The 14,535-nt window shown below is 40.9% G+C and overlaps 1 protein-coding gene across 1 annotated transcript; it reads left to right on the top strand.

Moving 5' to 3' along the window:
• Window positions 1-115: 115 nt before the first annotated feature.
• On the top strand, window positions 116-14,511 carry Iho1 (interactor of HORMAD1 1). The gene is made up of 7 exons (XM_027414765.2): window positions 116-171; window positions 2,434-2,608; window positions 5,469-5,632; window positions 10,100-10,148; window positions 10,572-10,659; window positions 12,342-12,445; window positions 13,438-14,511. Exons 1-7 carry the CDS (start codon window positions 116-118, stop codon window positions 14,509-14,511), a joined length of 1,710 nt encoding a protein of 569 aa, XP_027270566.1.
• The last annotated feature ends 24 nt before the right edge of the window (window positions 14,512-14,535 follow it).

The following is a 14,535-nucleotide window of genomic DNA, read 5'->3' as shown; positions in this document are numbered from 1 at the left end:
CAATGGGCTCAGAACAAAACTTCGGAAATGTTCTTACATATCATTAGTACAGTTGGAAATGATGTACTGTATTAATGTTCTGAATATTTCTCTGTTCTTTAATAGAAGTATAAAAATGAATTTTAATGTCTGGAATATCAAAGAGATGCTCAGCATTCCCTCAAGCTCTGGGTAAGTTTCCTGGTTATTGGATAGTTAAATCCTAGAAAATCTCATTCCTATAGATGGAGTGGCTGTTGAACAGTACTAGAGGTATCCATATTGCCTCTCCTTTTCTTCTCCTCTGTTACTGCTACTCCTTTCTATGCTTGTCTTTTTCTGCCCACTTATTTTCTGATTGGAAAAGTGATGCCAGTTTAGGGGAGAGAGATGAAGGTAAAGTGTTTATCTGTCAAGTGTTAAGAATTGAGTTTGAATCCCCAAACCTATGTAAAAAGCTGGACATGGTGACATGTGCCTGATATCCCATCCATGATGAGATGGGAGATAGAGACAACTCTGGAAGCTCACAGGTCAGCCAACGTGGCCTATGTGGCAAAGTTCCAATGAGAGGCCTTGTCTCCAACAGAAGATGGAAGGCACCTAAGGACAAGCAGCCAGTGTTGTCTTCTGATCTCCATACAGATGCTGTTCATGCACACATATACAACCGCACCCACTCAAATATGCATTTGAGCATCTACGCGGACACACAGGTAGTATCAAGAGAGCTGTGTATATCAGCTTTGTATACAACATTCACAGTCTGGTTCTCACAGATATAAAACCCCAAATCTTGAAACTGATCTGAATTAAGCAATGCTTTGGAATAGAAAGAAATAAAATCAGTGGTGTTCAGATGTCTGTGTGTTAATGTGATATAATTTGTAGCTTCTCTGAAGAGCCACTCCAGCTACTGGCAAGACCCAATGAGATACTGTGCATGCTGTATCTACTGTCCACTGAGGTTTTTGACTGGGTTTCCTCCTGGCTACAATAAACCTGCCATTTCTAAATTGTGGGAAATGTCTGAAAAGGGATATAAATTGTTTTTTCTTTTTTTGCATGCATTCATCATTGTATAGTTTCTTTCCCTCCTAACACTTTCCCAAAGAAACTTGCCAATTTGACTAAAAAGGAAGAAAAGAAAATTCTAGGGGCTGGAGTGATGGCTCTGGTTAAGAGCACTTACTGCTCTTGCAGAGAACCTGGGTTCACTTCCCAGTACCTACATTGGTGGTTTACAACCATCTGTAACTCCAGTTCCAAGGGATCTGATTCCCTTAACTCCTTGGGCACTAAACACATGATACATGGTATCTATACATACATGCAGGCAAAACACTCATACATATAAAATTAAGCAAATATTATTTTAAAATCTACTCTTCTTTTTATTTCTCAAAAAAAGAAGCCTGCTCTTTATACAGAGTACAGAAAAGTTACTTTTGTTTAATTCCATCGTTGCTTTAAGATATAATCCTATACCAGGCTGGGCTTTGGTGGCACAAACCTTTAATCCCAGCACTTGAGAGGCAGAGGCAAGTGAATCTCTGTGAGTTTGAGGCCAGCCTGGTCTACAGACTTTGTTCCAGGACAACCAGTTACACAGAGAAAACCTGTCTCGAAAAACAAAACCAAAAAATAATAATAAAAGATTCTTTTAGAGGTGGAAGCATTCAGCCCATAGTAAGTCTTATTGGTATTTTTGTTGTTGTTTTGTTTTGTTTTTTGTTTTTTCATGACAGGGTTTCTTTGTGTAACAGCCCTGGCTGTCCTAGAACTCACTCTGTAAACCAGGCTGGCCTCGAACTCACAGATATCTGCCTGCCTCTGCCTCCTGAGTTGTTGAGATTAAAGGTGTGTGATGGGGTTAAAACCACACCCAGCTCAATCTCTTGTGTTGTATTGTTATGGTTCCTTCTCTCTCCAATCTTGTTCCCCTTCCTTCACTTTCCAAATGTTCAATTACAAATATGTAATTATGTAGGTTTAAAAATTCACAAAATGATACTTATAGAGTTCACTTTAAATAAAGTTCTACTTTTTACATTTTTTTACTTATTTATTCTTTTTTTATTAGAAAGAAAATTATTTTACATGTCAATCCCTTCCCTCTTCTCCTGCCCCCTACTTTTTACATTTATTATTTGTGTATTGGGAAGAGGGTACACTATGGTTTAAAGTTTCATTTGATTATTTTCCAGCTGTCATAATTAAGATGTGGGGCATTCATAATTTCCTTGTGGTTCTTTATAGGTCATAGAAGCAGTGTATAGCGGACTTAGAGGTCAAAACAAATATGCCCAGAGCTACATAACAGAGAGACCAGGTCTCAAAGCCAACAATAAGTCAAACATGCACGCTCCAGAATATTCTGAAATAGTAGCTGTGAGTTATGATTCCATCTGTTCAGGATGAGTGTTTACTTAATGTTTTCTTGCTTGGTTTCAGGATCACTAAGCCATCTAACTGGAATAGCAATCAGACTGATTGTTCTTCACCCAGTGATTCCCAGTTCCTCTTTGGATCTCAGTTTTGTCCAGAAAATTCAGAGAGTCTGTCTGCATCCTTGGATATTGGTGCCTACTCAAGACATCCAAAACAGACACAACAGAATTCTGTAGATGTGAGTCTGATTTCCAGCTAGTTAAATTTCCTTTTGAGGCAGAATCTTGCTGTGTAGTCCAGTCTAAGGTCCATCCTCCTATCTCAGCTTCCTGGTTCTTGGGGTTATGGGAATAAGCCACCACCTTAGCTCTGATTTCTAGAATTTCTCTGCACATACTTTTTTTTTTCTTGAGACAGGGTTTCTAAGTAGCTATGATGCCAGTCTGGGAGCTTGTTTTATAGGGCAGGCTGACCTCAAACTCACAGAGATTCACTTGCCTCTGCCTCCTTGAGTGCTGAGATTAAAGGCGTGCACCTCCACCACTTGGCAAAGACCTGTTTTTTTATTATGTATACAATGTTCTGCCTGCAGGCCAGAAGAGGGACCAGATCTCATTATGGCTGGTTGTGAGCTACCATGTGGTTGCCAGGAATTGAACTCAGAACCTCTGGAAGAGCCACCACTGCTCTTAACCATCTGAGCCATCTCCCCAGCCCCTCTGCACATATTTCATAGTTATTATGGAGATAGGCAAAAAAGAGAATTTTTCTATTGGAATATGACCATACTTTAGAATTATACTGAAGATCAGTGTCCTAAATGGATTAGTGCTTGTTTGATGACATTTTGTTTTTGAGTCAGGGTCTCACTATGTAGCCTTGGCTATCCTGGAACTCCTTTTATAGCTCTTAACGGCTGAGCCATCTGTCCAGCCCAAAACCCTGTCTTGAAATAACAAAAGTAAACAAACGAAAAGGATGAATATAATCACAATTGTATATACATACACCCTTTATATTTTTCCTCCTTTCTTGTCTCCACTCCTACATTCTATTTTCTTCTAGTTTCCCTTTTTCTAATTTCATAGACTATACCCACACTCACATCCACACATACATATAGATAAGCATAAAAAACCGGGATCTGGCCTGGTATTGGTGATGCACGCCTTTAATCCCAGAACTGAGGAAGCAGAGGCAGATGGATCTCTGTGAGTTCAAAGCCAACCTGGTCTACAGAACAAGTTCCACGACAGCCAGGGCTACACAAATCCTATCTCAGAAACAAAACAAAACAACAATAACATAAATCCCTGAGATCTGCATGTGAAAGAGCACTTGAGATATTTGTCTTTTTGAGTTTGGGATTTTGTTACTGCTATTTTGCCTTTTTTTTTTTTCTTTTTTTTTGACAGTTTTACTCTGTAGGCCAGACTGGCCTAGAACTCATAGTGTAGCCCAGGCTACCTTAAAACTCAAGCCTGGGGAACTGGAGAGATGGCTCAGAAGTTAAGAACATTGGCTGCTCTTCCACAGGTCCTGAGTTCAATTCCTAGCAACCACATGGTGGATCACAACATTTATAATGAGGTTTGGCACCCTCTTTTGGCATGTAAACATACACTGTATACATAATAAGTAAATATTTTTTTAAAAATTAAAAAAAAGAAACTCAAGGCTGTCACACATAGTCTGTTGTGCACCATGAGAACAATATATATGGGTTCCAAAGACTTAAATAAATAAATCACCACATAAGTGGAGTCACTTGGTCACTGATGGATCATTGCTGCAGGACAAGGATTCTGAGAGCCTTGTTTCTCCCTGGCAGTGTTTATAAGCACAAGAAACACACACATTTGTTGCCTGGTTATAGTTACAATTTTTACCAATCAGGAGTCAAAGATTAGGGACTTTCTTTGTGTGTTCCATCATTGTCAACCCCAAACTGAAGCTTTTTAGTTCAACCAATCAGATTCATTTGCTCTTTCTGTTGTTAGCAACAGCCATAATGTTTTAGAGTACTAAGGGATATAACAGACCATTTCCATTGTTTAAGGAGGAGGTTGGTCAGCCATTGGAAAGTTGATACAGGTGAAATTGAATCTGAAGTCAAAATGGCAGTACCTAGGCCAGTGTGCTTTTGCCTGCTGCCTTCAAAGGCCATCCTTCTGCCTCTGCCTCCTTAGTGTTGGGATTCAAGACATGTATTACCATGCCCTCTCTTTTAACTTTTTTGTTTGGTCTAGAATTACATTTAATTTTATATTTAGACTGCCTATATCAAATAATGCAGTGAATAAGGCTAGCTCAGTGGCTTAGGTTAGTAAACATTGTATTAGTGATCTCAGTACAAAAATTGATGGTAAGCCCGGCAGTGTGGCACTCACCTTTAATCCCAGCACTTGGGAGGCAGAGGCAGGAGGATCTCTGTGAGTTGGAGGCCAGCCTTGTCTATAGAGCTAGTTCTAGGGCAGCCAGATACTACACAGTGAGGATCCGGGTTCAACTCCCAGCACCACATGGCAGCTCACAACTATCTGTAATTCCAGTTCCAGGGGACCCGACACAGGAGGCAAAACACCAATACACATAAAATAAAAATAAAATAAATTAAAAACAAAAAAAACTAAGACCAAAAAAAATTTATGCTAGTGATATAAAGTAATAAATAAATGCACTTCCTGAATGTTTAGAACACATTTTTTTCCTAAGAAATGTAGGAAATGGGTCTCTATACTGCAGCTTATTCTATAGGCCTTGTGAACGTTTTCAACAGAAGCTAAAAATAACGATTTGAGTTAAGTATATTTATGTGAAACTTTAATACCACATTTCAGAGACAAAGTAAATAATTTTCCGTTGTTTCTTAAAATGTATTAGTTGGTTTTGACCATTTTAGCTGAAATTTTAATATTTCTGCACTAATGAGTACACTCAGAAAGTCGCTTTATTATAATTTCCTGGTAGATACAAATAATGAAAAAGCTATATGCTTTATTTTCAGCCATATGCTTGGTACTTAAATACCATTAAATTCTGCATTGTACAGAGAATAGTGTGTGAAATTTTATGTTGATTTTTTTTTCATTTAACAGAATGAACCTAGTATTTTCACAAAATACCAGACAAAGCCCCAGTTGTTTGGAGGTGATACAAAGGATGAAGGTTTATTTTCTCTTCCTTTGCCAGTTGGAAAATCAAAAGGACTCTTGAAACAGTTTGAGGAGAAAAAACGAAGGGCGACAGACAAATGTGACAGGTACACCTTTTAAGAGGATGAGAAAGCTCATGTTTTATGGAGGAAACAAATGTACTATCAGTAATCAAAGAGTTAGCCGGGCATTGGTGGCACACGCCTTTAATCCCAGCACTCAGGCGGATCTCTGTGAGTTCGAGGCCAGCCTGGTCTCCAGAGCGAGTGCCAGGATAGGCTCCAAAGCTACACAGAAAAACCCTGTCTCAAAAAACAAAAAAACAAAACAAAACAAAAAGTTAACTTTCACTATAATAGCATATATTAGTCAGAGTTGTGCAAAGGAAACAGGATCAGTATTATACACGGGGAGGAGAGTGTGAATGACAGAGGAAGATAAAGAATATGGTTTATTTTGGAAGTCGCATAAATCTGCCATATGCAAGCTGGAGAACCGGGGAAGCCAATGATACAGCTTCATATGAATCAGAGGGAGAGATGACTCCTCACTGAGGTTTGAAGTTTGACTTACAAACTTTTTAAGAGCTCCAGTGTTTGAGAGCAGAAGAAACTGGATGTCACAACCCATGAGGAGAATCTCCCCTTCTTTTGTCTCTAGTCAGGTCATCACTATTTCGGGTAATGTACCTGCACATTGATAAAGATTAACTTGAGTTTTTTATTTTAAGGGTATCATGTTGCCTTCCCTTCATATCTTTGTCAGCAGTAGTGCTTACTTAGCATGACAAGACCCTAGGTTTATTCTCTGTCTCCAAAAAATAAACAAATATTAAAGGGAGGGGGCACTGGAGAGATGGCTCAGAGGTTAAGAGCACTGACTGTTCTTCCAGAGGACCTGAGTTCAATTCCCAGCACCCACATGGTGGCTCACAACCACCTTGAATGAGATCTGGTGCCCTCTGCTGGCCTGCAGGGCACATGGAGGCAGAAGGCTGTATATATAATAAATAAAAAAATCTTTAAAAAAAAAAAAAGAATTAAAAAAAAAAAACAAATATTAAAGGGAAAAACAGGACAGCATTGGACTGGATACTGGGTGGGTGGGGGGGCAGTGAACCTGGAATCTCAGCTTTTAGGAGGCAGAAAGAAACAGGAGGACCAGTAGTTCAAGGTCATCTTTGGCAACAGTGAGTTCTACTTGCAGGTCAGTTTGGACTACTGCAGGCTATCTCTAAACAAAAGCTGCAATGCACTCTAGCTTTTCTTTACGCTGCTTGTGTGTGTATTAGTTTTGTTCTGTTGCTCTCTATGATAAAATACCCCAACAAAAGCATCCTAAGAAGGGAGAGTGCGTTTGGCTCACAATTTTAGGTTACAGTCTATCTCTGTAGAGAAGTTAAGAGAGCAGGAACTAACGCAATGCATACATGAGTGTCCTCTCCCTTGGTGTATGGTCCAGGACTCACACCTAAAGAATGGTGCTGCTCACTTTTAGGCTGAGTCTTCCCATGTCAATTAATGTAATCAAGACAATCACCAAGGAATATACCCACAGCCTCACTTAATCTGGACAATTCTCACCCTCAGCTGGCTCAAAGTATGTGTGTGTGTGTGAGTGTGTGTCCCTGTCCGTGGAGACCAGAGGTCTCAATCATTCTCCACTTTTTTGTTTTCCACTTAATTTTTTGTCTTAGTGATCTAAGACCTCATGGATTCATCTTATACTAGCTAGCAAGTCCCACGGATTTTTTTTTTTAAGGTTTATTTCTTTATTATGTATACAACATTCTGCCTCCATATATGCCTGCAGGCCAGAAGAGGGCACCAGATCTCATAACAGATGGTTGTGAGCCACCATGTGGTTGCTGGGAATTGAACTCAGGACCTCTGGAAGAGCAGCCAGTGCTCTTAACCTCTGAGCCATCTCTCCAGCCCAAGTCCCACGGATCTTGTTACTCCCTCCCCAGCACTGGAATTAGAGATCTGCAACACCATGCCTGGCTTTTATGTACATGCTGGGGCTCCAAACTCAGGTCCTTGTGCTTCCACAGCAAATAATCTACCCACTGAGCTGTCTTCCCCCCCACCCTGCCTTGGTTTTTGAGGCAAGGTCTCTCACTAGGACATGGGGCTCAGTAATCAGGCAAGGTTAGCTGGCTGTTGAGACCCTGCAATTAAAAGAGTATGCCTAGCTTTTTACATGGGTGCTTGGGATAGAACTTATGACCTTATGATTACATAGTAAGTACTTGCCTGCTGATCTGCCTCCCTAATGCTTCAACTCTTGCCTTTTAATTTTTTTCTAATATGCTTTTGTTTCTTTGAGGCAGGATCTCACTGTATAGCCCAGACTGGCTTCAAGTTTCCATTGATCCTTCTACCTTAGCCTCTCAAGTACTGGGTTATAGGTATGAGCCACTAATACCCAGCTAGGAATTTTTGCTTTCCTCATTGTGACTTGTAGATTTGAATGTAGCTTTTTGTTTCTGGGAAACAAAATCCATATTTAAAAATATGTAAAATTCAACTAATATTATATTGATTCTGGCTAAATTTCTACCTTCTAATTTTTATCTTTTCAGACCATCTAGCATAGGATATTAGATGACATTATTATTATTATTATTATTATTATTACTATTACTATTACTATTACTATTACTATCATTATTTTGGTTTTTCAAGACAGGGTTTCTCTGTGTAGCCCTCTGTCCTGGAACTTACTATGTAGACCAGACTGGATTCAAACTCACAGAGATCTGCCTGCCTCTTCGTCCTGAGTTCTGGGATTAAAGGCATACACCACCACTGGGCTAGATGAAGCTGTAGTACATATTGTACCACTGAATGATACACTCAATCCAGTGTAATATATGAATTTTTTTTTGGTTTTGTTTCTCTGTATCTTTGGAACTGCCTAGAACTTGCTCTGTAGACCAGACTGGTCTCGAACTCACAATGATTTGCCTGCCTCTGCCTCCCAAGTGCTGGGATAAAAAGGGGTGCACCACCACCCAGTGTAATATATGAATTCTTAAGTCAAAGTTTAAGACTTATTTTCTCACTTTTTTTGAGACAGGGTCTCACTATATAGACCAGGATGACTTGGAACTGCCAGATTTTCAACTGCCAATTCCACCCCTCCGCCCTCCCAATGCTGGGACTAAAGGAATGAGTTACCATGCACAACTGGACATGAACAAAATTTTTTTTTCTTTTGAGACAGTTTCTCTGTTCAGCCTTGGCTATCCCAGAACTAGCTCTGTAGACCAGACTGGCTCATAAAGAAAAGAAATATATTCTTTAGCTAAGACCAACAAGATAGTGCTTCCTGATAGGCCTAAGAATGTCTGAGTTCAAACCCTCATACCCACATGGCAGAAAGAGAGAACTCCTCCGACCTTCACACACATGCTATACGGATGCCCACACACAAATAAATAAAAAACAAATAAGAAGAAAAACAAATTTTGAAGCCAAACATGGTGATTTTCTTCCAATTCTCAGCATTTAGAAAGCTGAGGTAGGAGCATTACCAGGAATTGCAGGCAAGACTGTACTAATATGTAATCCTGTGTTAAAAACAATGATTGAGGGACTAGAGAGTTGGCTCAGCAGTTAAAAACATTTGCTCCTTTTGTAGAGGACCCAGGTTCAGTTCTCAGCACTCATGACACTCATAACAGTGTAACTCCAGTTCCAAGGGATCCAATGCTGTCTTCTGGCCTCCACAGGCAGTACATAGTACACTAAATACATACATGACTAAATACTCATATACATAAAAATACAAATTTTAGGAAAAAACCTGAACTTACATTGAATGGGTAAAGGAATCTGTCACACCTGATGACTTGATTTTAATCCCTGGGACCTGCATGATAGAAAGAAAGAACTCATTCTCACAGTTGGCCTCTGACCTCCAGTCCACAATGTATATGTACATGCATTCTCTCTCTCTCTCTCACTTAATGGATGTAATAAAAAAAGGCAGGGGACCATTTGCTGGCTCAGTAGATAAAAATACTTGGTACAACCTGACTTTAATCCCCAGAATCTCCAGGGCTGAAGGAGAGCACTGACTCCCATCAAGTTTTCTCTAGCCTCCACATGGGTGCTTTGTAGTTGTGTGTGAAGACACACATGAAATAAATGTAAATTTAAAATTTTAAACTAACAAATACAAAATTTGTAATTAAAAAAACTATTTGTGTATATTCTTGGTTTTGTTTGCTTGTTGTTTTGAGACACTGTCTCACTTGGTTGACCAGGAACTTATGTAGACCAGGCTAGCCTTCAACTCCTAGAAATCCACCTGCTTCTAAAATGAGGAAGAAGAGCTGGAGAGATGGCTCAGCACTAGTTGCTGGACGGACGAAAGAAAAATGTGATTTTCATTGAATATAAGTTTGAGTTTTGGCTGGACAGCTGAGGTTTTTCAGGTCTCCAACTCAGATCAAGCAATGTTTGATGCTATGCTAGATGAACACCTGCCATAATCAGATGTTACATGCTATTTCAGTGTGGCACAAAGATTTATTCTCACCTTCCTTCCCCTCTTTTTAACCCTAGTGAGATGCTGTACAACTTTGTTTCTCATTTTCAAGAAGTCATCCACAAGGTAGGTAGAGCTAAGTTTCAGAGAATTAGAGCATTGTGTATTTTGGGGATGGAATCAGCAAATGTAGAAAAGCAGCATGTTTATCATTTTATAATTAGATGGTCATCTAATTATATAAGTCGGTGAGATTAGACAACAGTTGGTGCTTTCTTTTTTTGTCTTTTTCTTTTTAAAAAAATTCATGTTTATTTCATGTGTTTGGGTGTTTTGCCTACATGTATGTCTGTGCACCACATGTGTGCTGTGCCCTTGGAGACCAGAAGAAGGCATTGGATCCCTGGAATTGGAGTTATAGACAGTTGTAAGCCACCATGTGGGTGCTAGGAATCAAACCCTGGTCTTCCAGAGGAGCAGACAGCACTCCCAGTGTGAACTATTTCTCTAGTCCCCATGTGATTTCTTTCTTAATTTTGAGTTTCTTAGTTGCAGACATCTGTGGAAAAGTCTGAGGAAAATCTCAGTTCAAGAAGCCAATCTATATTGGATTCTTTGGAGACTGTAGCCAAGACATGTGAGTATACCACATGTATTTTTGTTTGCTTCTACGGTTTGAATTTTTGTTAGCATCTCAAGGTTGATGTTATCAGCAGAAGGCACTAGTGAGCCATGAATATGACCCTTCTGACTCTATCCATGTTTCCAGGGTGTGATTCCATACTGGTACTGTTTTAGATGAAAGAGTAGGAGCATAAAGTTAGGCCTGGATAATGGAGCCCCCTGCTATGTGACAACACTTTTTTATTTTTGTTTGTTTGTTTTTGTTTTGTTTTGCGACAGGGTACATCTCTACGTAGCCCTGGCTGATTTGGAACTTTACCAGGCTGGCCTGGAACTCATAGAGATATGTCTAACTCTGCTTCTCGAGTGCTGGAATTAAAGGCTTGTGTCACCTCACCACCTTGTAAACCTTTGTGCATTTTTTTTTCTGAGAAAAGTTTGTCTGTGTAAGCCTGGCTGGTCTGCAACTGCTAAATGAGATATAAAAGTATATATTAGAGAATATCACTTAGGTATTTCAGGCTTTAGAATGTAGGTGGATTCCCCTAGAACTGGAGTTAACAGACAGTTGTGAACCAACAGGATATGTAAGTGCTGGGAATTGAACCCAGGTCCTTGGAAAGATCAGGAGTGCTCTTAACCACTGAGCCATCCTTCCAGCCCATGACAACACTTTGATCCCATGGTGGCTTTTGTGTAGTACTACTCCTCAGCAATCTTGCTGTCTCAGGGTATGCTAGTTCTGCCAGCCCTCTCACCTCATGCCTGAAATGAATCAGCAATTTCCCTAGTCTCACATGGCTTGCCCGCTGTGCCATCTGTAGACACACTCCCTCTTAGGAGTTAGAAATATTTCAGTCACCTGCTGTTCTTCTCACTGCTTTGGTTTCAGTGAGAGTTGTTTTATGGTGAATCAGCCTTGGTCTCAGTATCAGTTATAGTGTAAGGTTTGTAAAAGCCCCTCCCCCCATTAAGTGTTTTACATATAGATGAACACTCTTATAAACAGTCAATACTTCTCTAGAATTTTCTAACAAAAATAGATGATTGTGCATCTGTTCTTGTTTGCATTTCTGTTTATTTTTTATTTTGAACTAATTCGAGTCAGCTTATCCACATGCCAAGGGATGAATTACTCATGATTTACAAAAATCAATGCCTTTGTGTGGCTCATAAAATAATTCCCATCTGTCTGAAAAGAAACACTGTACTGTTTATCTACTGATTTCCAACCTGGGCTACACACAGGACAGCTATCCCTCTGTTTAGAAATGTTAGGAATAGAACTGTTACCCTCACAAGAATTAGCTAGCAATGCTGAGAACAGAAGCAAATGAGGGAGGGTCCCTTGTATAATGTGACAGGGTAACTCATTTATCAGTGCCCCAGTCAAGTACTCTTAGCTTTCCATTGCTGTGACAGAAGTGAAGGAGTGCTGGGAGGCAGAGGCAGGGGGATCTCTGTGAGTCTGAGGCCAGCCTGATCTACAGATTGAGTTCCAGGACAGCCTGGTCTACAGAGTAAGTTCCACCATGCCAGTTGGTCATGTGTTTATTATTTATTGTTTGTTTTTTCTTTCTTCATCAGGCATTTCACACAAAGTATTTTATATATTCCTGAAAGGTATAGATTCTTCTCTTTGTACTTAAGGGGAAAAAATTATTAGGAAAAAAATCTGTCCTTGTTTGTATTTAGTTCAAGAGAGTGCCCAGGTTCAGCGTGACCTGATATTTGATGCAATGCGAGACAAAGGCAATATGGAACAGGCCATCCTTGAGCTACAGAGGAGCTCTGAAACTGTAAGTACAAACACAAGCTCTGGCTTTGCTTTGCTTTGTTGCCCAGGCTTATCTTGAGGTGCTGGACTCAAGTGTTCTTGTCCCAGCCTTCTGAGTAGCTGAGACTACAGATAAATGCATGCCCATGTGTGTGTTTGGCTTTGTCTCTAAGACCGAGAGAGATACTTAATATGTGAGAAATTTTCATCCAAGACCAGAAAGCAGGATTTTTTTTTCAGTAAGTCAAGTCATAGTCTACCCTCAGGGTTCCCTGGAAGCATGTGTACCCCAGCCCTGCTCACAGTGTATGCTTACTCTGTAAGGGACAAGCCTTTGTCCACTGGTTCTCTTAGTTTTTTTTGTGTGTGTGTATTTTGAGATGGGGGGTCTCCCTCCTGTAGCTCAGGCTGTTTTAGAAACCACTATGTAGCTCAAGCTAGCCTCAGACTCATGCTAATCTTTCTTTTAATTTGTATTTTAAAATTATTTTATTTTTTATATGTAAGTGCTTTGCCTACATATATGTCTCTGTAACATGTTTGTGTCTGGTTCCCACAAAAATCAGAAGGCATCAGATCCCCTGGAACTGGAGTTATAGATGGTTGTGAGCCATCATGTGGGTGATGGGAACTGAACCTAGATCCTCTACAAGAGTACTCTTTTTTTTCCCCCTTGTTGTTGGTTTTTTCCCCCCTGAAACAGGGTTTCTCTCTGTAGCTTTGGAGGCTGTCCTGGATCTCGTTCTCTAAACCAGGCTGGCCTCGAACTCACAGAGATCCACCTGTCTGTCTCCCAACTGCTAGGATTAAAGGTGTGCGCCGCCACTGCCTGGCTACAAGAGTACTCTTGCCAAGTACTTTTAACCTTTTCTCTTAATCACCGAGCCATCTTTCCAGCCCCTGTCATGCTGGTCCTCTGGACTCAGCCATCTAAGTGCTGGGATTAGGGTGTGATTACCTGTTGTCACATTTTATTGTGTCCATCACTCTCTTCTTTTTCACTGCCTTTCCCAGAGACAAGCGGAGTTTATGGAGATGAAATCCAACCTGAAAAACCTTGAAGTTTTAGTTACCCAGCAGAGTAAGGACTTCCAACAGCTTTGTGAGAAGCTAGGTCAGCTCAATGTGCCTGGTGTCCTAGAAGAGCTGAAAAAACTCTCTGCACCTCGGTTAGTTGGGCATCTGAAAGACAGCACCTCTCAGACCTCTCCAGCTCTGGCCCAGAGCCTCCATTTTACCGGGCAGGAAAAATGCACCTCTGAGGCCCAGGTGTCTCCTACAGGGAGTTCCCAGAGGCCTAGGGAGTTTGGTGTCTGGGATGAAGGAGCAGAGAGTGGTGTTTTTCAGAAGGCTGCATTGCTGACAGATGAGCCACATAGAGGAAATGAACATGTGAAGAACAATGCCATGCAGACTTACTACAAGAACTGGGTTATCACCACCAGAAGCCTCACTAACCACTGTGCTAGCCTCCCAAGCCAGAAGGCTGACCATGATGAGGATCTAGTTGCCGATGAAGCCTCACAGCTGGACTTAAATAAGTTTGAATCCAGAGTGAAGAATGCCTGCCCCCAAATTGAAGCCCAAAACATGTGTTCTTCTGACCTATTTGAACAGTCAGCAACTGAACAGAAAGACAGGACCCGAGGTAAGGAGAGGAAAGGCAAGAAGCAGCACCCCAGGAAATCACAAAGAGGCAGGCTTCTAGCTAGGAAGCAAGAACAAACCCCAAGGAAGGCCTGTGCTTTTGTCTCTAGGCATTGTAGAACCCAGACTTCAGTTTCTAGCCCACAAGGGTCCATCATCTGTTGGCGGGCTCCAAGAATCGCCATGAAGTCAGCCCGTCCTATTCTGGGAAGAATAGTGAGGACCAATAAAACAGCAAGGGCAACACCCGGGAGCATCCAGCAGTCTACCCAGTGCTCCTCCCCAGTCTGTGAGAGCTTATCCAGCAGTTCCCAGGAGGATCAGCAGATAAATTGGTTCAGTGACCTTAGCCTGGAAAACCCAGAGCCTCCTCTGTGTAAGAAGGGAGGGAAGAATTTGCTCTGCGACCCAGATTTTGACAGCAGCGATGATAACTTGTAACCCTGCCAACAGTGACTTCAGCTG

This window comes from Cricetulus griseus, chromosome 4, assembly GCF_003668045.3.
Source record: "Cricetulus griseus strain 17A/GY chromosome 4, alternate assembly CriGri-PICRH-1.0, whole genome shotgun sequence".
Lineage (NCBI taxonomy): Eukaryota > Metazoa > Chordata > Mammalia > Rodentia > Cricetidae > Cricetulus > Cricetulus griseus.
The sequence above is the reverse complement of the archived record's forward strand: the minus strand, read 5'-3'. Positions and strand labels throughout refer to the sequence as shown.

What these genes read in the sequence shown, in the direction of transcription:
- Iho1 (XM_027414765.2), top strand. Translation starts at nt 116, where the DNA reads ATGAATTTTAATGTCTGGAATATCAAAGAGATGCTCAGCATTCCCTCA. An exon ending in TTCAAGAAGTCATCCACAAG is followed by an intron (nt 10,149 to 10,571) that starts GTAGGTAGAGCT and finishes TGAGTTTCTTAG; the next exon opens with TTGCAGACATCTGTGGAAAA. An exon ending in TACAGAGGAGCTCTGAAACT is followed by an intron (nt 12,446 to 13,437) that starts GTAAGTACAAAC and finishes TGCCTTTCCCAG; the next exon opens with AGACAAGCGGAGTTTATGGA.